At 37.5% G+C, this 27,400-nt stretch overlaps 1 protein-coding gene across 1 annotated transcript; it reads right to left on the bottom strand.

Annotated features, from left to right (window-relative positions):
* Window positions 1–26,856, bottom strand: LOC114710254 (interferon-induced very large GTPase 1-like). The gene is given in 5 exon segments (XM_028894357.2): window positions 1–1,252; window positions 1,255–2,950; window positions 2,952–6,377; window positions 6,379–7,522; window positions 26,669–26,856. Coding segments are annotated over 4 exon segments (7,341 nt in total). The 5' UTR covers window positions 7,519–7,522; window positions 26,669–26,856; the 3' UTR covers window positions 1–173.
* Window positions 26,857–27,400: the final 544 nt, after the last annotated feature.

The raw sequence follows: 27,400 nt of genomic DNA, 5'->3' as shown, positions 1-27,400 counted from the left end.
CTTTTGAATGGATATTAATTTTTATCATATATTCTCATATTTAGTACATCATATTCAAAGCAGGAGAAATCAAGACAGGAAAATATCTCTTCAGTAGAAAATCTTCAGGTCTTGAAATAGTAAGTGATTTGTCTTTATGTATTGCATTTATCAGCTACTATCATGAAGGTTCCTCAAAATTGACTATAGAAGCCTTGTATAGTATGTACCAGTGCCAGTGTTCTATTTTGGTAATTATTTTTCAAGTTGTCAATTACTTCTTGTTTTGTGATTTTGGTCCATGAATCTGGAATAGTACCTAACTTTTTAAATTTTTTTTGATATCTTCCTTCAAGCTCTGATCTGAAGTGACAGACAAACCATTTCCAATATGGCTGGGTAGATGAGTCTGGGGTGATGCTCCATGTGGCATACTCACCTCCTGCTTCTCGATATTTCTTGTATGGGAATTCCTTGTTATCACTTAAAATAAATGAACAATCACTTGCTACAGAACTAGTACAGAAGTCAATGTCAAAGTGGTCTGTTTTATACCAATGCCATCCATTGACAGCGGCAGGACGGTGGAACGGCACACTGTGGTCTCCTTCATGTTGGGGAATGGTGTTGGTACAAATTGCTTTACAAAAAGGACACTGTTTCCAGCAGCCACAGAGTTGTTCAGAGAGAATTTTCTCAATATCAGGAATCATTTCATCTATGTCCTTACTTGTGCAGTCCTCTTCTACCTTCTTCATTGCAGGATCCAAAGCTGCACTCATGGCTTCTTTGAGAAACTCTGTATCCTTTATCTCTTGGTGCTCAATGCTTATCAGGTCTCTTCTTGGAAAAATCAGGTTGCTCCCCAGGTGATCACAGAACAAATCCAACCAGGCAGAAGCAGTGCTGCCTTTATCTGTAGCTACTGCTGTGGACTCCTGAATAGCAGAGAGGATGGCATTCTTGATGTCACCTAAACTTATTTTTAAGAAAGTCTTTATTTTTTTACCTTCTTTTTCAAAACAGTATCTTCTAATGTGGTCTCTAATGTAATTCCTGAAGAAATTTTCTGGCTGATGAATGTATTGCCAATACTTATCAAAGTTTTCTTCTTCTGCCAGAGAAATGAGAATATGTTTCTCCAGGTTAGCCCTGTTTCCATTGAAGGAAGGGCAAGTGGCTCTCATGTCCCCAGCTACTTTAGGACCCATTTGCTCCCATATAGTGGCATAGATAGCAGGAGTGAGCTTGAGCCACAGGAAATCAACAAAGGTGTGATGGAGGTGGCACCTTGGCAAGAGATCTTAAAACTCATGAAGAAATCATCTTTCTTTCTCTCCAGATAGTTTACAGGATCATTTGTTCTCTTGAATGCCCTGTTTATTTCCTTGAAACTCTTAGATGCTCTTTGGAATAAACATAAGGATAAATCAATATTGTAGTCTCTGGTAAATGTGTAGTCTTCCTCAGGAGGTACAGATTTCAGTTCTTTTTCTATTATCCTCAAGATTTCATGAAAATCATTTGGACTGTAATCACGCCTTTGCTTCAAAATGTTTTTAATTGTTTCATTAAATCTTAATTCAATGTGACTAGTAGTCTTCTTAATTGATTCTTTATGACAACTTTCTAAGCTCTTTGGAAATACCTTATACCATTTTTTCACTTGGACATGTTTGGCATAATTGATTTCAAACATCTCTCCAGAGTCCTTTTTAAGTCTTTCCACAATGTTTTTCTCCTTATTGAAATAATCCAGAAGGATGTTTTCAGAATCTAAGTCAATGTTAGGCTCTTTGACAGGAGGTGCAGTCAAAGACACACTGTAGATCCAATTTGTCCAAAGTTGATCAAATTTTTCATATAACTCTTTATCACTTAATTCTTTACCCTTCACACTTAAAGCCAACTTTCGGCTCTTCTCTAGCAATTCATTTTCATATTGTGACTTTTGGTTATCTAGTCTTTCTTGGCTTCGTTTGAGATTGATGAGTTCATTGCCTTTACTTCTGGTGTCTATAATAAGTGCACCTTTAAGCATTAGTAGCTTATTTTCAAAATTTGTTCTCCATTGAACCAATGTTTCCCTATCTGTGTCTTCTTCAAAATATTTGTCAAATTCTTGCTTGATTGTTTCATATTTCTTATTAACTGGGCCCTCAAGTGTGTCAGGTGTGAGTGTCCGGATTTTCCCATTCTGAATCTGATTGTTCAGCTGATTCTGTAATTCCAGCACATGACTCCTCAGCTCCCAGGTCCAGTGGTTATACATTGTTTCCAGTTTACTCATGGCTATGACCTCTTGGGTGTTCCTGAAACTGAAAATGAAGTTCTCACTGACCAGGGCTTGCCATAAATCTTGAACACGGATTTTTACATCTGAGATCTTCATGATCCTTCCCCTAGATTTCTGCTGGGCAGTCTTAAGAATCTCATTCTTCAGTTCCTGGACATTATGGCTATAGCGAGGATTGGGAGGGGCCATTGGAGGATTGCCATCCCAGAGATGAGCAAAGTAGTAGACATGATAATTGATATCAAATTTAATTACATCACTGAAGCGGGTTATGTTGGAGCACTCTTCCTGTTCAGCAGCTAATGCTGTCATTTCATCCAGTCTCTGCTCCAGTTGCCTCCTTCCTTCCATAGTTTGGTCTTTTGCTGTACCTTCACCCACATTCTGGTGGACAAAGAGACAACTGGGGGAGACTTTCACTTGTTTCATTCTCAGAAAGGCCTGGACAACAATTTGTAGGATGTCCTGCATCTCTGATGGATTCTCCCCAAAAATATTGATCAGAGTCAAGTTTCCAAGGCCAATGACAAAGGTTGCCAACTCATTGTCCCAATTGTGGGATTTGTTGTTGAGTTCTGGAGCCCGAAGTCCTTCTGTGTCTACAACAAGCACAAAATCAAAGCCAAGTTCTTCTGTGAATTCCTCATCTACCTTTAGGAGCTGCATGTAGGCCCCCCTTGGTACACCTGCCTGCACTGACTGTGAACTGCAGCCCAAACAGGGCATTTAGCAAAGTGGATTTCCCTGAGCTTTGCAGACCAAGAATAGAGAGAACAAACAGTCTTTGGTCTCCAAGTTTCTCTGAGATCTTGTCAAAAACTGATGCCACCCATTTTAGGGGTACATAGGAAGCATCCCCATCCATCAGCTCAATGGGAACACCAGCTACCATAAGGTCTGCAGCAATTTCAGGGAGGTGTAGAAAAAGGCTATCTCTAGAGGAGCAAGTTTCTTCCAGAGCTTCATAGATCTGGCCAACTTCTCGGAGAAGGTGCTCAGTTCCTAAAGTGCACTTAAGAATCTCAGTAGAGATGGATTCTATCTGCTTCTGCCAGAGTGTCAGGGAGCTGCTCTTCTCTTCCTTTTGCTTTTCTTCCTGTACCTTTGACCACAAAGCTTGTTGTGTCCTAAGCAAATTCTCCAAGTGTCCTGAGGTTAGGTTTTCTAAAACCACACTTAACCAGTGTAAGAAATAGAGTTTGGGGTAAATTTCTAAATCTTCTTGGAGAATTTGTAGAACAGAGCACATCAAAGGATTGAGAGGAAAGGCCTTTTTCAACTGCTGGCATCGTAGTTTTTGCTTTTCTATCTCAATTTCACTCTTGTGTTGTTCAATGCTCCGATTCCCTTTTTCTCTCAGATGATAGAGTTCCTTGTCTTTCTTACACCAATGGTGCCACAGCTGTCCCTGCAGGGGCAGCAAGTTTTCTTTTACCTCAGGTAACTTTGATAGCTTCAGGAGGTCCAGTATAGTCTGTGCCTTTTCTTTGGCTGCTCTCATTTCTCTTTTATCTTCATCAATCAGAAATCCTTGTTTCCTAGCCATTTGTGAACAGTCCTCTAAGCTAAGAGGAGTGCCAGAGGGTTCTAGTAAATGTTTGATGGCATTTGTGAGCTCCTCTGTTAATTCTGCCTCATTTCTATTTCTGATACCAATCCTCATTTTTTTACCAGAATGACTGGTTATGGCCTTTTCTTTGTCATCAACCAAACAGATCAGAGGTTTTGATGACTGACACAGGTGTCTCACAAGATTCTGGTTTTCTTTATTGTCATCAGAAACTGACATGAGGATCACAATGAGAGAAGAGACATCCTGCAGGAAGCTGAGTTGTTGTCTATGTTCCTTGGCATCTCCATGAAGATTGGTGAAGGCCACACACTTGTCAAATATGTCCTCACCTTGGCTGCCAGGACAGAACCAGCAGATCTCTACCACTCCCTCCATCAGGAGACAGTGTTTGTGGCTTCCTCTGCAGTGTCTGTGAAAAAACATGTTATGTTTATGTTTACTGAGGAGAGAGTTCATGATCTGAGATTTGGAAGCAGAGAGGCCATTACCCACTCTAATGAAGGACACAATGGGGGTAGAGACACGGCACATCTGCTGATTCCTGTGACTGTAGCTCTTCTTCTGTTGTGAGCCATTTTTCTCTTGCCAACTTCTCTTAATTTGTCTGAGAGACCAGAGAGAAAATTCAATCTGAGAAGTGTTGGGATTTGGCACCACAAGGGGGAGTGCAAATTGACAAGTGGAAAGTTTGGACAGAATATATTGTCTGGCAAGATCATCTGCACAGTGAAAAACGGCCATCTGGATGTCCATTGGGTAAATGTGGGGCTGGGACTCAGTGGGTAAAGAATTAGTGACTTCATTTCTGTTATCAAACAATTCTTCATATGGATCAAAAGCCTCATTTTCCTGGTTGCAAGGAACTACAGAGTCTTGGTTTTTTGCATTTCCAGGATTTTTGAAGACTAGATATCTAAACCCACAATCTAGCATCAGTAGCTTTTGTAGGAAATAGAAGGGAAGTTCCTGCTCAGATTTTGGCTGTGTATTGTACACTGAAGTCTTGTAGATCAGATGGAAGTCAGCTCTGCTCATCTTTTTTATGTAGTTATGTTCTAGACCCAGACGTTGGAGTAAGTCTAAGAAAGGTCCCTTTTTTATGGTTTCCTTTTGGTTATTTTCACTATCTTTTTGTTTACAAATCTCTTTCTTTTCAGGGTAGAGACTTTGCAGTTGCTTTTTTATCTCATCCATCTGCAAAGTTGGGATGGTGTCTTCATAATTCCCATCAATGTGTAATCTCAAATTATTCTCTAGATTTTCCCAATCATGATCAGTTTCAAATTTTGTGAGAACATGTGCAAATTTTGTAGACAATAAAGGCTCCATATGCTGCCTTGTTAATGCCAAGCGCTTTGTTTTTTCTTCTGGAGAAATGGTTGAGACTCCAACTGTGGTTGTCAGAGCTTTGAGCACTAGGAATGCCTGTGCCCTGTCTATGCAGATAGTTTTGAGCTCCTGATATCTGTGTTGGACAGTTTGTATTTCATCCAGGAGGAAGCTTATCTCAGTGCACCCCAGGAGAGGCTGAAAAACATTTTTTTCCAGCTGATATCCTGCCCCAGCTGCAATGGAGAGTAGCAGCAGCTGCATGTCTGGCTGTTCTGCTTCTCTGAGGTGGTTCAAGAAGGAGCCAAGAGCTCTGGTGACCTCACAGGTGGCCTTTCTGTGAGCTTCTTCCACTGTTTCTGAGAACTCAGCCTTGACATTTACTTCTATGAGAGATTTTTGGATTTCTTTCAAACTTTTAAGGAATTCAGAAAATTCAGTGATCTTGACTTGCTGTTCCTCTGAGTCTTCCTGGTAGATCCACTGCATGATTGAATGTGCCTGAGGAAAGTTTTTCAGTTTGTAAACATGAGGTTCTAGAAGGCTGAGGAACTGAGATTTAATAAACTGAGACCTTTTAATGGAAGAGTTCTTGCAACAGTTGACAGTTCCTATGAGAAAATTCTGTAGATCCAAATTTGTGAGGCATGTATTAATCCAAACATCATAACCTTTTGTCTTGTGAGCCAGTGTTTGCATGAAATCCACCAGGTTGTTAAGCTGTTCTTCAGGGTCAGAGATCTCCCAGAATTTCACATTATTCAGGAAAAGTTCTGCTTCCTCTATGGTGTTCAGCAACTCTTCTCCATCCTGGATGTGGGCAGCAAGGCCAGTCAGAGAAGAGTAGTTGTCTGCCAGGCATTTAGCCACCAGAAAGGTGTCCTTAAAATTGCTTCTGTGGTTAGATAGGATGATGTCCCAAATGGGTACCAGCTGAAGTTCTTGGTCAATGACAGACCAGGTTTTGTTGCTGGTGAGAAGGCCAGTTGTCCACTGAACAATTCCATTTGCTTCTGGTGGTCCACCTATCTGGGCCACAGATAACTGGACTTTGATTTGGAGCTGTTGATTAGTTGAACTTTTGTGGGATCTTACTGAATGTGAGTCTGATGTTTTCATCTCTCCCCCAACTTCAACTCCACAGCCACTGTAGCTCCCCATTATGTAACTCTCCAAGGCCTCTGCTGTCTGCTGCTTCACAAGACCCCAGCTGGTCACTTTTGAAACCCTCTGAAACAGCCTTCCAGCAGTAGATTCCCCCAAGGTGCAGAGGTCCTAGATTAGCATGAGAGCCAAATCTGTTGAAGAAGTTTTCAGTCTTGTTCCTCAGTAAGAGGAATCTGTCTGGTCCATCAGTGTGTTCCAGCTGTTCTTCAATGATTTTCAGTTCCTTGAGAGCAGCAGTGGAGAGCTGGAGCTGATCAATTTGAAAGTGAGAGGAGACCAGAGGCATATAGCAATACTTGGCTGAGCAGAAATAAGAGTGGTCTGAATATGATTCACTGATGTCCTTAGAGTCTGAATGTTTACTTTGATCTCTACCACCTTCCAGGCTAAATCCATACCATCCACCCTTGGCTGATATCATTGCTCCAAATCCCAACTTTTCCACAGTTTTGGTGAACAGGGTTTCTTCTTTAGAAGATATGAATTCTTTTGCTTCCATCCTTTTTCCTTGCTCCGATCCAAAGAGGAAGAATTCCTTGGGGACCCTGAGCAGTTCTTCTCTTCTTGCTACCAGGTCCTTTTGGTGGCAGGTCTTAAAAATTCCCTGCAGGGCCAGCCCTCCAGATGCCCATCTTACCAGGTCTCTGTCATGGAGATTTCCCCTGTAGGTCAGTTTCGGCTCCATGTCCTTCAGTTGTCTCTCCATTGTTTCAGTGACATCTTTCAGGGACACATCAGGCCCTGGCCAGCACTCTTCAGGGATCTCCATTGCTTGTCTCAGCTCTGCTTCTTTCCTCTTCACTGCCTCTTCCTGTCTGTTCTTTCCTTCTAACTGCAAGGCCCTGAGCTCCTGCAGGGCCTGTTCTGCCTGTTTCTGCCTGTTCCTTATCATCTCCCCTAGATTTTTCTGGAACTCTGCAACACTATTTGACTGTGAAGCGTCAAGCAGTTTCTCCAGAGCCTTTTTCTCCCATGTGTGTTGTGTCTGGGACTTCAGCTTCTGGAGATCTTTTTCTTCTAAGTGTTGTAAAGCCTGGGTACAGGTCACACCCAGGTCTTTCTGCAGCTTAGGTAGCCAGTAGTCAACAGACAATCCCACTTCTGTCAGCATCTCCTGGAGATCTTGCTGTCTTCTAGGCTGAGGCTCATCAGGGGTGCACTTTGTTGTTGCCATGGCTCTGTGAAGAACAGATACATTTTAGTCTGTGTCTCAGTTGTAAGAAATCTTCTATAAATGATCCAATGTGTGCATGTTGTAAGGAGGCAAGTCTTCAACATTTTCATGCCTTAATCTAATTCTCTGATATGTATTTCTTTAATATCTTTGTCATATTTTTTGTTTACTGAACATAATTTGTGCTTATATTTGTTTGTGGGGCATTTACCCACCAACCCCACAGCTCCCCAGAGTTTTCTTGAGTGTGAGCAGCAGGAAATATTAGATAGAAGGATTTATTGCAGAGAATCTTGTGGAGATAAACAGCTAGAAAATAAAGGATAGCCTTGAGAGGGCCTGGACTGTTTTCCAATGGGCCCCGACAGTTTGGCCCAGGGTAATTATAGATATGCCAAGGGGTGGAGCAAAAGACCTCCTCCCCAGCACAGCCAAGTGCAGACCATCTCAGACACCTGCACTCAGGCCCGTGGTCCGATCATCCTCTATGCAGACCTGCTGGGTAAAGCCAGGAGGAAGCTGAAAATGGGCTCCCACAGGTCCCCATTTCTGAATATATAAAAAATAAATAATTATTAATGGCTTACAGCAATCTCCATAGCTGTTACACCTCTCAATATGGGAGTAGAGGATGATAAAGATGGCATTTCTCTTTGAATTAGGTCCAAGGTGACTATAGCAGTCTTAGTTGCCTCAAGCCCTATCTAAACCAAAAACTCTTTAGGCAACTGCAAACTTAATGCCTTAGCTTCATCATTACCATTAACAGGTTAACATAAATATTGCTATACATAGTCACAATTCTCCAAATCTTACAACTCAAAGCAAACTCTTAACAGAACCATTTGAATTAGCATATATGTTGCTATATAGTCAATTTTCTCAGTCTTACAATTTTAACTCTTAATCGGTTGGATTTTCTTGCTAACAGAACATAGGAAAAACTTTGATGTATTCACATCAAACTTAAATATTTCCTTAACTCAACAAAACCAGGGTGCATTAATACCAATAGGTTAAACATAATTTCTGCAAACATAATTCAACATTCAGGAGAAAACATAAAGAAAATTTTTTGGCAAACTTCTATTAAAGAACAAAGACCAAAATTAATGATAAAAATAAATGGTGTTTTGTTGTCTGGTCTGGTAGACACAGGTGCAGACTTTACCATAATTGCACCAGAATTTTGGCATCCAACTTGGCCTCTTCAGGAGGTAAACCTTCAACTGTTAGGAATTGGAACATTATCTCAGGTGAAACAGAGTGCAAGATGGCTGGAATGTATAAGTCCAGAAGGATAGAGAGGAAAATTAAAACCATATGTGGCTAACATAGCTATGAACCTGTGGGGTCGAGACTTGTTGCAACAATGGAATACTCAGGTTAACATCCCTCCAATCTCAGAAACAAATCATAAACTAGCACATGTTTCTGAGAGAAATATTAGAAGGCATTATTTTGAGTGGTCACCAGGCAACCATATTATACAAGAACAGGTCACAACAACTGAAGATCTTCCCAAGACACCAAGAGCTCTACCTTTAAAATGGTTAACAGACAAGCCTGTATGGGTCCAGCAATGGCCCTTAACAACAGAGAAACTCCAGGCTTTAGAAGAGCTGGTAGAAGAACAGTTAAATGCTCATCATATTGAAGAATCAACCAGCCCTTGGAATTCTCCTGTATTTGTTATTGAAAAGAAATCTGGTAAATGAAGAATGGTAACAGACCTTAGAGCAATTAACAAAGTAATTGAGCCAACGGGCTCTCTACAATCTGGAATTAGTTTGCCTACTCTGTTACCAAAAGGATGGCCTCTCATAGTTATTGATTTAAAAGACTGTTTCTTTTCAATACCCTTACAAGAAAAAGACAGAGAAAGATTTGCCTTCATGGTGCCTACTTACAATAATTCTCAACTGGTTAAAAGATTTCAATGGAGGGTCCTCCCACAGGGAATGTTGAATAACCCAACTCTGTGCCAATATTTTGTACAATAACCATTGGAAGTTTTACATAAAAAATTTCCTAAACCTATAATTTATCATTATATGGATGATATTTTACTAGCTGACTCAAATGCAGATACTATAGAAAGAATGTTTGAAGACATAAAGAAAATTTTGCCTTGCTGGGGATTACAAATTGCTCCCAAAAAGATACAAAGAGAAGATTCTATTAATTATTTAGGATATAAAATAGAGCTACAAAAAATTTGACCCCAAAAGGTGCAAATTTGACACATGGAATACAGACTTTTAATGACTTTCAAAGATTATTTGGAGACATTTCTTATCTATGAACTATTGTTGGGGTAAAAAATAATGAACTGAATAATTTGTTCAAAATCTTAGAAGGTGACAAGGACTTAAATAGTCCGAGAGAATTATCACCTGAAGCTGAGAAAAAATTGGCCTTGGTAGAAAGAAACTACATGAAGGGCACGTGGATCGTATTGATCCAAAGCTGGATTGCATTTTGGTTATTTTACCTTCTAGGCATTCTCCTACAGGAATATTAATACAGAAGGAAGATATTATATTGGAATGGATACTTTTACCAAATAAACCAAATTAAAAATTAAAAACTTATGGGGAAAAAAATCTCTGACTTGATTTGGAAAGGAAAATTGAGACTTTGTCAATTAGCAGGAATAGACCCAGCAGAAATTGTCATACCTTTAACTAAGGAGGACACTGAAAAATTATGGATAGAAAGTGAACCTTGGCAAATAGCTTGCAGTATTTTTTTGGAGAAATTAACAGCAAATATCCCAAAAGCGATAGAATTGATCTTATAAAGAGAGCTGATTGGCTATTGCCTCGAATTGTATGGGAAAAACCCATATCTGGAGTTCGTACATTTTATACAGATGCCAACAAACAAGGAAAGGCAGGTTAGAAATCAGAAAATTTAAGTAAAGTTGTTCAAAGTCCTTATAATTCAGTTCAAAAATCAGAATTGTATGCTATTCTATTGGTATTAATGGATTTTTCAGAACCTCTCAACATAGTAACTGACTCTCAGTATGCTGAAAGAGTGGTGTTACATATTGAGACTGCAGAATTTATCCCTGATGAGTCAGAATTAACTCCACTATTTTTTTAATTACAAGATACAATCAGGAAAAGGAGTCATCCTTTAAATTAACTCACATTCCATCCCATACTGGTCTGCTAGGCCCTCTAGCACAAGGCAATGATGAGATTCATAAATTATTGATAGGAAATGTGCTGGAGGCCTCAGAATTTCATAAAAAACCATCATGTCAATAGTAAAGGTTTAAAAAAAGATTTTTTCATAACTTGGCAACAAGCCAAAGAAATAGGAAAGAAATGTCCTACTTGTTCCTTCTACAATCAAACGCCATTACCAGCAGGATGTAACCCAAAGGGTACTCAGAGGAATGAAATGTGGCAGATGGACGTGTTTCACTTTCCAGAATTTGGAAAACTGAAATATGTACACCACACCATCGATACTTATTCGGGATTTCAATGGGCAACTGCTTTGAGTTCTGAAATAGCTGATTCTGTAATCACTCATTTGCTAGAAGTTATGGCCATCATGGGTATACCTGCACAAATCAAAACTGACAATGCTCCAGCATTGTCTCTGTTAAAATGAAACAGTTTTTTGCTAATTGCAATATAAATCATATTACAGGTATACCACATAATCCTACAGGTCAAGCAGTTATAGAAAGATCAAACAAAACTCTAAAGAATATGCTAAATAAACAGAAAGGGGTAACAAAAAAAACCCCAGAAATAGACTGCACAATGCTCTATTAACTTTGGATTTTCTCAGTGCCAATGAGAAAGGAACAACAGCTGCAGAGAGACACTGGATAACAGAAAAAAACTACAGAATTAAATCAGCCTATATACTTTAAGGATGTGCTGACCTCAGAATGGAAACCAGGGTATGTATTACGTTGGGGATGAGGTTTTGCTTTTGCTTCTACAGGAGAAGATAAGCTGTGGGTACCATCAGAATTGATAAAGGTTCAATTTGAACAAGAGAGACCTCTTAATTAGAGGAGATAGTTCATCAACCAGCATGAACATCCAATTTAAACTAACTTATACCAGTAACACATGCCTTTTCATTTAATCAGATAATAACTTGCCAAAAAGGAACATCTCCAAAATTAGTCTTGGGGAAAGGTTTTTGTTTTTGTCTTTTAGGTGAATGAAGGCTAAGGAATCTGAAGAACACTGGACAAAAGAGACAACTGAAGAAAAAGGACAAATTATCTATCCCAAGAAACAGAGTAAAATGGCCTATTGGTATATCATCTGTAAAATTTTATGTCTTCCTAAATGTCTGTTTCTGCTCTTCTCTAAAGAAATTTAATGCTATTAGTCTTCTAATAGTCCCAGTTTAATTAAAATTAAAGCTGACTTTGGAGTTGGAGAATGGCTCTCCTTCTTTAAACTCAAGCATGTTGTTAAAAGGAAAATGCACACTCCCTGTATAATGCCAGAAGAAAAGAGCCATCTTCTGCTATGGGACAAGAGAAAAACCAAATTAATTAAGGGACTATTATATTACTAATTTCAACTCTTTGATTCTATTCTGATTTTTTAAACTTTTCTTAAAGTATGGATTTTATATCAAAATTTACTATATATATATAAATTTACTATATATATATATATATATACATTTTAAACTTTGTTAAGATATGAATGGTCATATAGAGTACTAACTAATTCTAGAAAAAAGGCTAGCTGCATATATATGTCTTTGTGTTCAAGTCTCTTATCAGTTTTCTGCAGAAAATCACGGCCAGGCCTAACATCAACTGAAGTCTCCAGGAAGAAGATGGGGCCCCACAACAACAACAACAATTCCATGTGGACAATAATAATATCACTAAGCTGACAAACATCATTTGCAGATCAACTTTGAACTACAAAGTGCTCAGAGCAATTTTGAGAGGGCTAGCTGAGATGATCCAGTCTCAAAGACTACTTGAATAAGGACTTGAGATAAACCCTGAACTTTGGCATTATACACAGACTGGATAACAAAGTATATAGTTACCTTTCCTAGAATTTGACAATTAACCTAAAATTTTTCTTTTCAGGATAAAGATACCTTCACCCATACCCAGCAGGAAGCAATTTTAAGAATACAATGCCCACATTCCCAAAGAGGTGGTGTGGGGCAGGTGGTTTTTTTGGTCTTTTTAATGGGTTTTGTGTCTGGGATAATTTTCATTGATTAGGGGGGTTGGTTACAAGTTGTTGTCAAGGGTTAGGAAAAGGGCTAAGCAAAGGAGATTAAATTTAAGTTCTTGTTTAAAAAAAAGGAAAAAGATAATTACTAGTTTTAAATACTTTACATTGGATTGGATTGTTTTATATTATATACAAATTATATATATTGAAATTGATATTGTTAGAAAATGCTATATGTATATTTCTAATTGTACTTATACTGTTCATTTAACAATGTAATACAATTTTCTGATTCTTGAATGTTATTATTACCAACTATTAAGATATAAAGAAATGAAAGTTAGTAGTTAGACATTATAATAGAACTTGCAATAATATAAGTATGTTTTCAAAATTGAGCAGATTTATTTTAGATAGACCAGTCATCTTCAAACCCTTCAGAGATCTACAGAATATGGCATTTAAAATGTTTCAATAACTTAGATAATTTTTCTATTTTGTTATGACTATGAGACATGTTGGCTTCTGGCAGTATCTATCTACTTCACAGAACATATGGGCATTGACGAAACTGCATATGGAGTTAACTTTCATTGTGGCAAAAGTTAGCCACTGGACAACAAAGTATCCTCGAATCAACTGCTGACAACAGGACAAAATGGACAGACAGGACAGGAAACAAAGGACTACTGATTCTTGACAAAACAAGTGTGGTTATGGCTTTATCAAAAGGCATCTTCTGAGGCCAGGACAATATGAAACCATCCCTAGGCTAGGCAAGACCAGAGAAACTTCTGGCTACATATCTTAGGTAAAAAACAAAGTACAAGTTGGCTCAAGTATAGAGAGCCAGAGGGACATGCAGAAAAATTAAAGCCATATGTGGCTAACATATCAATGTATTTATGGGGATATGATTTGTTGCAGTAATGGAAGAAACAGATTAACATTCCTCAGATTTCAGAAACAAAACATAAAGAATGCTTCTGAGATAAATATTAAAAGGTATTATCAGGAACAATCACACACTGTCAAGGTTGTACATAAGCAGGACACAACAGCTGTTGGTCTTCCAAAGGTACCAACAGTCCTACCTTTAAAATGGTTAACTGAAAATCCCGTGTGGGTGGAACAACAGCCTCTGACATCAGAAAAATTATAGGCATTAAAACAGTTGGTACAAGGCAGATAAATGATCAAAATTGAAGAATCAACCAGTCCTTTTAATTCTTCTATATTTGTTATTAAAAAGAAATCTAGAAAATTGAGAATAGTAACAGAACTGAGAGATATAAATGAGGTGATTCAGCCAATTGGCTCTTTGCAGCCTGCAATTCCCTTGCCTTCTTTATTACCTAAAGGATGGTATATTATAGGATTGATTTAAAAGACTTTTTTTTAAAACACTATACTTTTACAAGAACAGGATAGAGAAAATATTTGCCTCATAGTACCTACTTATACTCATTCCCAGCCTATTAAGAGGTATCATTGGAAAATTCTTCCTCAAGGAGTGCTAAAATGCCCCACCTTGTGTCAATATTTTATACAAGAGCCATTTCAAATAATTTGTAAACATTTCCTGTTTATCAATATAATTTACCATTACATAGATAATACATTATTGGTTGATTCAGATGCAGATACCTTAAAAAATATTTGATAAAGTAAAGTGAATTTTTCCTTTTTGAAATTACAAATTGCTCCTGAAAAAATGCAAGGATGAGATTCTATTAATTATTTAGGATATAAGATAGATTTTTCAGGAAATTCAACTGAAGAAAGTACAAATAGGAGAGATTAATTACAAACTCTTAATGTTGGCATGTAGAAGATTGCAAAGAGATCCACATATATTGTCATGCACAAAACTCAAGTCCAAGTCCATCAAAAACCTCAACATAAATCCAGTTACACTAAACTTGATAGAAATTAGGAAGTAGCCTTGAATCCATTGGCACAGGAGAACACTTTAATAAGGTGTACAAAAATGAAAGAAAGGAATTCATCTTTTATTGTCTACAGATGATATGATCCTATAGATCAGATACTCTAAAACTTTAGTATAAAACTTTTCTAATTGACAAACACTTTTATCAGAGTATTAGGGTGCTATATGAACATGAAAAATACCAGTAACTTTCTAAATACTAATAATGAACTTAAAGAGAATGAAACCAAGAAAAAACATCTTATTCACAAAAAAATGAATGAATAATAAAAATATGACATATACACACAATAAGGTTTTATTCAGTCATAAAAAATAAAATTATGTTGTTTTCTGGAAAATGGATAAGGATACTTTATCATATTCAATGAAATAAGCTCAGCAAATATAAAACCCTATTTTATTTCTTTTATGGGGTTCAGATTTTACATAGATAAATGTTGCCCTAATCTCACCTGACAGAGCAGGGGCACCTGACACACAACAGCTGTCACCTGATAACCAGAGGATGGTTAGGACAGCAAGGGAGGGGAACTGACCACCCACGCACTGTTGGATGAGGAGATCAGGCATCAGGAGGCCTGAATGTTAGAGAACTGGGTTATTGGGTGGGGGTCTTGTAGACTGAATCCTGGGTTTTGGCACCAATGAAAGGAAAAGTATTGGCCCAGTATCCCCAGCCAAATTCTCAGGTCAAGTTCTCAGCACAAAGGAGATTCATTTGCCCCAGAAGGACAGGGGACAGGGATAAGGGACAAAGACAGGAGACAGAGGAAGAGGGAGAAGGGGAAAGGAACAACAGAGAGAGAAGAAAGGGACAACCTAGAGGGGTAAGGTGTATTTGTCCTGGAGTAGGACAAAGGACTGCCTCCGGATAGAGAAGAGACAGGTGTGGCACATAGGGCAATGGTGGTTTATAAAGAACAGAGGGAAATCCCATGTTAGAAGCAGGTGTTTAATTTGGCATGTTAATTAGGTGAGCCAAAGGGGGCTTTTTATTGCTAAATTTCGATCCTTTGATAGCTGTACCTTGGTAGTCATCCTCAGGAGGAGGGATTGGACAAATAAGGGAATAGACCTTGGTAATAGCTTCAGGACTGTAATCTAACTGTTTTTTTGGCAAGGCAGACAGAATGGGGGAGAAGGGAAAGGCTGGCAGAACCACATGCTGGAGTGGGCTAGAGTCTCTTCTTGTATTTCATGTATATTCTAATCCACTACTCTATCCCACTCATTTCCTTATTGTTATTCTCACACCTCTAGCGCGCGCGCACACACACACACACACACACACACACACACACACACACACACCCTCAAGCCATTTATCTATAAGGCAAATGAGATTGTACAGGCTTCAGCTGCATTCATTAATTATGCTTCCAATTCTCCTGTAAGTTCTGTCTTATTCAGAGACACAACCATATTGTCCAATGATTATCATATTAATCTCTTTTCCACTTTATATAAACTTAGTACCCATGGGTTTCAGATGACTCTCTTCAGTCTTGTTTGTTTTTCAGCCTTGACAGGTTTTCTTTATGTTTTGCCTTCATATGCACTTATTGTAATGGCTGTAACAGGCATCACATCTGATGTTAGTTCCTCTTCTGCTCTTCAAGATTCATTTTAAAATAAAATGGCATTCAGCATTATTAGGATGTATATGTCATACTTTGTAAAACTGCTTTACCCATATATTTCACCTATATGTACTGCCAGTGGTGAGGCCTGTGGAAATATTAATCAGAGAAAGACCAGATGGAGCTTCTTCTACCAGTGTTTCCCAGTTCTCATCTCCATGACAAAATAACTCAGACATGGAACAAACACTGAGTACCAAGCAAAGGAGGATTTGTCCTCAAGGTTACATAACAGAGAGTGACTGGGAGCTTCTTAAGTAAGAGTTAAATTGTACAGGCTTTTAAATTGTGTGTGTGTGTGTGTGTGTGTGTGTGTGTGTGTGTGTGTGTGTGTTTATCAATTCCAAAAGATACTGAATGAGATTACATATTTGATTATAGGTTATTTTTGACTAGGAAGACTTAACTAAACCATTTCATTTGTTTGTCATGTCAAAATGTAGATTAAAATGTTAGACATGTCTTTGGTTTAGTTTCCTTGTAACATAAAACTCAGTTTTGTAGTTTTAAAACCCCACACCTAGAGATTGTATATTTTAAGTTGTAATTTCCTGTTTTTCCCATAATCTGTCTTGCTTTTCTTTATGTTTTTCTCTCATACTCCTCTCTCCTCACCAGTAAATCCTATCTTAAAACATGAGATTAATATCTTCAGGTAATGATGAGTTCAACAACCACTAGCCTATTTGCCCTTTTGTCTCTGTGTGGTGAAGATGCAAGAAGGCTCACTTTGGGTGCCTATGTATTGATCTTAGATTTTCCAGTGCCCAAACCTGTAAACCCCAAATTCTGTTCATTGTAAATTTTTAGTCTCTGGTAGTTTGTTACAGATCAGAATGAAGAAGACAGAAAATGGTGCAGGGAGGTGAAGTGTTATGAGAAACACCTGATAATGTGAAAAAGGCATGGCAAACAAGTATTGAAAGGAAGTTGGAAGGACATGAGGATCAAGCCACATTACCACAAATACAGTGCTACGGGCATTTTTGGCAGAACCCTGACTAAGAGAAGAACTGTGAGAGTATCTGTAACTTTTGGGAGATGAATTGAGTTGTCGTGATTCACATATCTATAGACATATACGTACTGTTGGCAGTCCAGTGAAATCTTAGGTAGAAATGAGAAACAAGGTGTTGGAAACCAGATATAAGACCCTTCTTATGAAAAAGCAAATAACATCACTAAATTGTTGGTATAGAAGAACAGAACAAAGATCAGACAAGAAGGATTAGATAGAGTCGTCAATGAGCTCAGCATTGGAGCACCTGCTTAGCATGCAAGAGGGTCCAGGTTTAATCCTCAGAAGAAGCAAAATGAATAAAAATATGAAATTATAATGTGACTTCACCTATATAATGTTTTATATTAATCAGTGATGAATAAACTTCAAAAACAGAAACATTTGGCCTAGTTTATATTAGTGAATCATATGAAGTATGTAAGAATACCTTTAGATGTATGGAAGAAAGTATGTAAGAAAATGATACCTGATTTAAAATAATTTCTTTCTAAAAATAAAATTATATCATACTTCTTAATTGATTCTCTGAGGCCATCTTACCTTACTTCCAAATCCTTATTGAGACATTAGAAAAAATAAAATCTGCAAACAAATATCTCTTATCTCTGAAAAAAATCTATTAACATATGAAATCCAACAATATATATTGGAGAAATTATTTTGGCCACTCCACGTAGTTAAAAGGATATTTATTTAATGGCGAAACTCACAAATTAAGTAATGGGTAGGTCGCAGGGTCTGGGGAAGGTGTAATGCAGTCCAACGGTGTTCTCCGGAGCTCTACACAGTCAATCTGCACTGGTCAGCGTCCCGGCACGAGAGAGCGCCCAGCGCGAGCGCTGGCCCATCCAGCTCTCGGGTCCCCAGGCGCCTCCCCTCGCCCCGCCTCGTAGGCGTGACAGTTGCCAGAGTCTCAATGGGGGTTGGAACTTCCAGAACCAAGTTGGAATGGCTACCCACTACATCTCCCCCTTTTTGTCTAAATAAGAAGGTTCTAAACTAATACAAGACTATATACAAAGGAATGGTTATCAAATATTGTCCAGAAATAATGAGAGATAATGACCTAGATAAGATGTAACTACAACCAATGCAAACAATATCAAGCAAGAAACACATACTAAAATCCAGAGAAGTATAGAGCATAGGTAAACAGCATATTATAAAGATCATTCAAAGGTGTCCTATCCTAAAGAACCTGAACCTAATACTTAATAAGTTCTATCTAAGATATTATATATACTAAGTTGTAACTATAACTGCTAGTCTTCAATCCCATCAAAGACCTGAGAAGGAATATAACGGTACCTGAGAAATGGAAGACGGATGCAAGCAACTTTCGGGAATCTTGCAAGAGTAGACCAAGACAGCTGTTTAGGATATTCGGTATATTGATATATATTTAATATTATTGTCATATTGCATATCGCACTATATATTCCTACCTCTGTTATAAATATCTTGTGTATTGTCACAATTTTGAAGTCATCGTTCTTCACCATACATTTGCTTATAGACTGTTTACCTTATTTGCGTGAAGCCTTAGTCCTTAGGTTATTTTGATAGATAAGATTTATAGATTTATAGTCGCCTATGTCATCTCTATAGTTACGTTAGTTAGGTTATCCAGATTTACAGATACATAGGTTAGATGGGCAGGTAATCTTCAAACACTTCGTAGACCTGGAGAATATGGCATTTAAATAACTTAGAATTCTGTTGACGTGAGACACAATTGCTCCAGGCTGCACCAATTGATCCGAGAGAATGTTGGGCTTCTAAGACATTTCCATTTGGAAGTTTGTCTTTTGGCACAAAATGGCCTACTGGGCAAAGAACTGCCCTTGCCTTGATGGCTGACAGTACAAATGCAATGCTCTCCTTTCTGGACAAGCGGGACACAAGGAAAGCGACCACTGTACTCTGCCAAGACAGGGTAAGATGGTCTTTCAGAAATCCTGCTTCTGAAAATGGTCTGTCAGATACTCTAGGCCTGTAGCCAATTTGAATGCACCAACAATGCTGAGAAACATTAGGTGACTGTCCAGGCTGCCAGCTGTCTTGGTCTACTCTTGCAAGATTCCCGAAAGTTGCTTGCATCCATCTACCATTTCTCAGGTACCATTATGTTCCTTCTCAGGTCTTTGATGTGGTTGAAGACTAGATAGTCGTAATTTCCTCAGTTATGATAAAAGATAAGTTAGCTATAAAACCTTAAACTCACAAATATAAGATAGATAAGACATCTTCTTTAATATTGTAACTATAATTCTTGCTCGGTAATTGTTTTGTTATATGTAATTTTACCATGTTAAAGTTAAAACCTTCCTTTTTAAAAAAAGAAGAAAGGGGAAGTGCTGTGGATATCACTCTATATAAATAAAACACTGATGGCCAATGACCAGGCAGGAGGTAGGTGGGACAAGGAGGGAGGAGAATTCTGGGAAGCAGAAGGCTGGGGGAGAGAGACTGCAGCCACCGCCAGGAGAAGCAGCATGTAGAGACTCTGGTAAGCCACCAGCCACGTGGCAAGGTATAGATTTATAGAAATGGGTTAATTTAAGATAAAAGAACAGTTAGCGAGAAGCCTGCCACGGCCATACAGTTTATAAGTGATATAAGCGTCTGAGTGATTATTTTATAAGTGAATTGTGGGACTGCGGGGCTTGGGGAACCTGGAGAGAAGCCCTCCAGCTACAAATGGCGCCCCACGTTGGGCGCCAGATATTGGAGAAATTATTTTGGCCACTCCACGTAGTTAAAAGATATTTATTTAATGGCAAAACTCACAAATTAAGTAATGGTAGTCACAGGTCTGGGAAGTGTAATGCAGTCAACGTGTTCTCCGGAGCTCTACACAGTCAATCTGCACTGGTCAGCGTCCGCACGAGAGCGCCAGCGCGAGCGCTGGCCATCCAGCTCTCGGTCCCAGGCGCCTCCCTCGCCCGCTCGTAGGCGTGACAGTTGCAGAGTCTCAATGTTGAATTCAGAACAAGTTGAATGCTACCATACAAATATATAATAGAATTTTTGACCATGGCCAACTGAGCTTTACCTAGACATGGCAAGCCTGCTTAACAGATGAAAACCAGTGAACATACATATATCAGTACACTAACAAGAAAATCACATGATTATATCTCTCAGATACTAAGGCATTTTCACCAAATCCAAAAGCTCAATTGTGATTTAAAAAAATAATCTCAGCATATAGGAAAAAGTGGGAACATCTTTCATTTTTGTAAAAAAGCATATGCAAACAACATACAGGCAACATTTTATTTAGTATTGAGAAACAGAAACAGAGCAAGAATCCCACTTTTCATCACTCTTATACAATACTCAACTTGAAGTCTTAGCTAATAAACAAGATAAAAATGAAAATAAAATGTGTGTGTAGAATGTAATAACTAACGAGACAATTAACTTTACTCACTGATAATATGACTTAGTATGTAGAAAATTTTGAAGAGTGAACAAATTTGCCACGAGCTAGCATGAATTTAAAAAAAATTCCCATTATAAAGTTAAAATAAAAAATGCTCTTTGTATATTAACAAAGAATAAGTGAGTGATATTTCAAATTAAAACACATTACTATTACATGAATACCCCCCCAAAAAAACAGTTAAATGCAAACATAAGAAAATATGTACAAGACTTAGATGAAGACTATAAAATTCTAATGGACAGATTAAAGAGTATGTAAATTAATGAAGCCATACTCTTTAATTTATGCTGTTAAAATTCTAATTGCCCTGTGAATCCCTGGATGAATAGAAACAACATAATGTACATGCAACTATATTATAAAAAAATTCATTACATTGACTCATGTAGTATAAGGCATCTGGATAATGCTCAACTATGTGCTGTAAAGGCTGAGAACTAGGTTCCCAATCCAGGAAGGATGCCTTTGCAGTTCCAATCTAATCCTGAAAGCCTTGGGAATTTGCTGGAATTGGGTTCATGTTGAATGTCTGAAGAGCTGGACTCTAATGTCAGCAGGTGGCAAAAGCAATAGAAGCAATCACTGGGAACAGTAAGACTTGACACCCTGTTTGTTGCATTCATGCCACTTCTTCATTAGAACAGTTTACCCCATTGATAATCTCACCCTTCTTCATTGGAGCAGTTTACCCTGTAGATAATCCTACCCTTATTCAGGGCAGGCGCTTTCTCACTATTGACTGTCTGACATGTCAAACCTATATGAAAAAGTGTTCATAGCCATACAGATGCATTGTGTAAGTTCTAGGCATCTTCTACCTAGTCACGTTGTCACTTCAGATCTATTATTACATAACTCTTTACAGGTTTGTCATTGTAGATTCACTATAATCTAACAAAACTCCCACCAAGTTATTTTCTAAATAACAAACCAAACAGTTTATATGAAAGAAGAAAAGGTACAGAACAATCATTATGCAGCATTAAAGCAGGAAAATAGAACACTGACAGCTCAAGGCTTAAAAAAGATACATCAATCAATGAAATATGGCATTGATAGAGGCTTTTAAAAATCAAGGGAAAAAATGGAATCCAAATGAATGTCATGTAAATAGAATTGAGGAGCAAAGACATTGTCATAGAGGAAAAGATAGATTTTTTCAGTATGTGTCTCTAGAAATATCCATATTCACATCCATACATATTTTTAAAAGCTTGATGTATATCTAATCCTTTAAAAAATAAACTCAAAGAAAAATATGAGATGGGAAAAACACAGATTAAATCTATGTATCTACTGCTGAATGTAAAACACTTATACTGCTTAGGCACTCTTAATGTCTATAAACCCAGGAAAGTGGTATTTTAAAGTCTATTTCATAAATCACTGAAATGGTTTAAATACAACTTAGATGATATTTGATCCCCTGAATCAAATATTTTAAAGAGATTATAAATATCTAAAATATTTTAGGCATAGTTCATTTAGAACGACATTACTTATTTCATAATATAATTTTCATTAGGCTATCAAATTAAACACTGACTACACTAATGTTAATACTCCTAAACATGTTCATAAGAAGTAATAAATTAAATTTTATCATTCAAAACAATCAAGCATAATAAAATTAAAAAACAAGAAATGTTTTATGTTAATCAAATATTTTGACATACATATATATATTCTGATTAAATTAATTGACATAGTTGTGTTTTAAAAATAATCCCTATATACAAATGATTAATGTAAGATTTTCATTAAGGCTGTAATACACACGAAATGATAAATATGCCTACATAAATATTTGTCAAACACATTAATGTTACTTTTCTTTTAATAATTGAAATTGCAGAAGATACAACCCCACAAATTGTAACATTCATAATGTAAGTAAGCTTACTTCATCCATGTCTTTTAAAAGTTTTTTCATTTAGTTTCAAAAGTTTATTCATAGTTAAGACAATATAATACATCTTTTTTTAAATTTATTTTACAATACTATTCAGTTCTACATAATAGCTACAGATTCCCTTGTTCTCTCCCTTCCTGCCCCCTCCCCTTCCCCCCAGCACACCTCCGATTCCTACCTCCTCCAGATCAAGGTCTCCCCCGAGGACTGGGATCAATCTGATAGACTCAGTCCAGGCAGGTCCAGTCCCCTCCTCCCAGATTGAAATAGGAGACCATGGTAAATGAAGACCACATGAGAAAAGGAAGAAACAAAGAGCTAAAGAGCCCCACAGAAATCCACAAAGATACCCCCACAAAAGACTGCTGGCAATGGTCCAGAGACAGCCGGGACTGACCTACTCTTGTGATGGGATGGCCAAACACCCTAATAGTTGTGCCATAAACCCCATCCAAGGACTGAGGAATATAATACATCTTAATGATAAATTTTAACTAAGAGTTATGTTATTGATATGTAAAAACTATTTACTATATGCCTGTGCTCTCCCCTCTTAAAAGAAAGAAAACAAAACAATTTTCTCCCCAAGTTTCTTATTTTTGCCAATTTAAGACCATAAACACAAAAGCCAATAAGAAAAAAAAATATTCTCCAGGATTTCTAACATGTTTTGCTTGAGTTTCAAATACAGCTTCCTATTAATTTATTTGAAATATAGATATCTTGTTAAAAAGTAAGGGTTTTCTAAATTCTGCCAGCTCATACATACATATATATTTATATATGAAACACTATAAACAAATAAAGTCAAATATAAGATATTAAAATTTATGAATGTAAAATATGTTTTGGTAAGAAAATATTATATGAATTTTAAAAGTATACTTTTATATGACAGGGGATTTGATATATAGATTTTATTTTAAGGTAAAAGATTTTTACAAAATAAAAATAAAAAGAAATTTAAAAAACTGAAAGTTAATGTGTATCATAAAATGATTTCTAAAAGTTAAAACTGGATGATAGTTGAGTCAGTGAGATGGCTCAGTGGGTAAAGACACCCAAGGATCTGAGTATGATCCTTAGAAACACATGCTAGAAGGAAAAACTGACTTCTACAAGCTATCCTCTGAACTTCCACATATATGCTGTGGCACACATATCCCCAACACATATACACATGCACACACACACACACACACACACACACACGCACAATTTAAGCAAATATGAAAGTAATATTGATATATAAAAACTTCTTTATGGAGCAAGGATTTTATCAAAGTAACTGCTTATGGTTTTTAAATAGGAAACTGTCCTAAAAGAATAAAAATTTGTTTAAAAGTACTTGTCAAGCTTTATCTTAATGTTATAAACTAACTTTATACATTCTTCAATACTCTTACAACTAACAGTCTCAGTTTTCAATAATCATAGTTAGAGCCCAATCAATGAGTATAAAAATGCTAAAAGGAAAATAAGTATGTTTGCCATTGCTTCTAGGTCAACAGATTACCAAGGGAGCAGAGGAGGAGGCACCTTTAAGAGTGTCTTATAGCTCCAGTAAATTAGCTCTCTTCCTGATCATAGAGGACAAAGAGAGAGATTTCAATGATTGTCCTATAACCAGTGCACACTCCACATGATGAGGATCATCACAGAAGGAAATTTTTCAATGATTCCAAGGAAAGCCATGGTTAATGTACCCTGACCCATCCCAACAAATGACACAACTTGTAAAGCAAAATTGAAAGAGCCAACAAAAAAAAGGCTGAGAGGAGGCAGATTTTAGCTCCCAGCTTTCTGAGTACAGCACTGTTTAAAGATTCAATTTCTGTTTTGTTGTTAATTCTTGGAGGTGCCATGGACCAAAGTCTGATTTTGCTATGAGCCTTAGGTTCTGGTAACATGGCAATGTTAAATTCCTGTCTGAGGCTTTAGCATGTCACAGTTGCTGTGTGCCTCTAATTTTCATCATTGCTCATTCTACTCTAGTTTCTGTGTCTGTTGTAGTTATCTGTCTATCCAATGCTGTCTTTTCACTTACTTATCTCCTGAAAGTCCAGTACCTGTCTTCAGGTTGTTGCTCCAGAGAGAAGTAAGAGGAGATTATGCCCCTTGCTCAAGGCTGCCAGACTGCTGACCATTAGCTGAGGCTCAGATAGGGCTCTATGAGGGCAGGGACTGAATTCCCTCTAAGGACCAGGCACCTCCCTTTTCCTTCCTGTTCACTGAGGTTCTGTTTCTTTCATGCTTATATTTTTTTCTTGTCTCACTAGAATCAGGGTCCCTTGTGTAAGTTACTGTAGCTAGAAAAACTTAAAAATTGTTTGAGGTATAATCTCAAAGACAGATTTATTGGAATTTTAGAGAAATAAACAAGGAAGGTCACCTGCAAATCTTATTAGCTGCCAGAAGGATGGGGTTGGGTAAGAGGAAGAAAGTCATACTTTCTGAATCAGAGCTTTATATAAAAAAGCAGGCAGCCTCAACAATGGTGTTAACAGGATTGTAGTTACATCCTGTGCCCCAACAAGCCAGGTTCTGCCATCCATCCTTGGTAAGCCAAATAAATAACAAAAAGCAGGAAAAGTTTTCATTCAATTTGGGAACATATGGAAAAAGCATAAAGAGATTCAGAGACATCTCACCCTCCCCTATATTTATCTTTGTGATCCTTAAAGGAAGTAAGTTTTCAATAGAAGAATGCGATGTATGAGTAATCAATCTGGCCAAGGTTAGGGCCCAGTGAGTATCATTGTCTCAGCTCCAGTTTCTCCTGTAAGGTCACCTGCAAGGCAAGCCACTGGGCACTGTCCTGAGGGTCTCTCTTAATCAGACAATTTGAACTGTTAAGACCTACTCAAGGTATGGCCAACAACCTTCCAATGGCTGCCAACATAAAAGGACATGGGAGAAGGACAGTTTGGCTTCCCACTGCCTGTTTCATTCTTGCTGGAAGTTTGTCTGTTCCACTGCTGTCACTGCCCCCTTTACTGAATTACTCAGAATAATGTAACTCTCCCTTTGATCATTTCTGTCCCTTTTGTGAGCATCATTTCCCTGACACTTTTGACTTCACTCTTTTTCTAAAGCTGTCCTTCCTGCTAGATGCCTATTTATCCATGCTGTGGCTGACGTCCACGCAGCATAACTCTAAGACATGACTTTTTCTCTTTCTCTGCTTCTAGATTTACAGCCTGTCTGCCCTGAGGTTTTTCTTTGAAATACAAATAAAATTTCCCTGGCGTTTCTTATTGAGTCTATTCTTAAATTATTTTATCAACGATACAAAGAGTTCTAGTAGGGCACCACAACTTCACTGTTAATGGCTAAACTTTCACTTCACTCTGGTAAATCTATAGAATGACACTTACCCATTTCCAGAAACAGTATGTGCCTAGATATGTTAAATAGACATCTCACCCATTTGTCCAGAGATTGAGACCTTACATTACTACTACTCAAAAAGTGTTGCTGACCTGTCCTGTACTCGTAGGAATGCAAATACCTTCCATTATGAAACCAGAGTCCAGAGTAGCTTATAATACGGACTCATTCAGGACAAGGCCCAGCATGAAAAACCCATGCTGTAGTTCTTTCATTTGTATATTAATATATATAGAAGAATTTTTCTATTTTCTCTTCCCAGATAATTCCAGTGAACCAGTGAGTCTTGAATAAATAAAAAAGAAAATTTCCATGATATTTCTCTATCTTCTCAATGATTTATATTTTTACCTTCTGTTAAGTCTTGCATTAGTGTTTCTGTCCTTTGGTATTTAAAAGCTATGATCTGAGAAGAGTTAGGATCTGTTTTCTATACCCGAGATTTCAGAGAATGAGATAACATTGACTATAAATGAAGGAGCACAGTATTGTGCTTTATGAAGTAGACAAAGACTTCTCTCCACAGTACAAATAAACAAACAAACAAACAAAAAACAACTAAATCGACAACAACAACAAGATGTTCTTACCTCAATGGGAATAAGATGATTTACTCTGTAGCTAAATATGAGTGATGATTCAACTATTTAGAGGCTAAGATAGCCCAAAATAACTTGAGTGACATTCAGCCTTTTAATTCTTCCAAATAATTAGAATTCTAATTTTCAGCTTTGGAGGAAGCTGAATGTAGATTTAGCCTTCCCTCACATCCTCTCCTGGAAACTTCAGTTAACATTTCCTGTTATATAAGCCACCCCTGACCAAATTTGCACATGTGACTAAACAGGCACATTCTGTTTCATTTCTCAGTCAAAGCTCATTTCCAGGAAATGCTTATTTATAACCACAGGTAAAAGGAGTGTTGTTGGGCAACTGAATGTCTGTTGATTAACCAATGTTTTTGTTTGTTTGTAAAGTAATTTGTCCTACACTTTTCTGTTTCTTTCATTTTTTTCTTTTACTGTCACTAATTTGAAGTAAGAAGACTTGGTTGCACTGGCCTTTTTCTGTTATATTCATTGCATTGTGAAAGCTTCCCCAGGCCTCAATGTTATTGTTTATGGAAACTGGCATGTTATTTATAGTAGAGCCAGCATGAAAGGAAAAATGCTTCACTGCATCTATCATGGGATGGCCTGAGTTCCAAAGGACACTTTAGACAACAGCTGTGTAAGTAGCCAGACCGAATACTGGTAAGCTAGGAGCCCCCTCTGGAGAGAGTCAAGTACCCTCCTTACTCTCTGTTAATCTATACACTTTCT

The sequence above is a fragment of the Peromyscus leucopus genome, chromosome 1 (genome assembly GCF_004664715.2).
Source record: "Peromyscus leucopus breed LL Stock chromosome 1, UCI_PerLeu_2.1, whole genome shotgun sequence".
NCBI classification, from domain to species: Eukaryota; Metazoa; Chordata; class Mammalia; order Rodentia; family Cricetidae; genus Peromyscus; species Peromyscus leucopus.
This window is presented reverse-complemented; position numbering and strand designations above follow the sequence as displayed.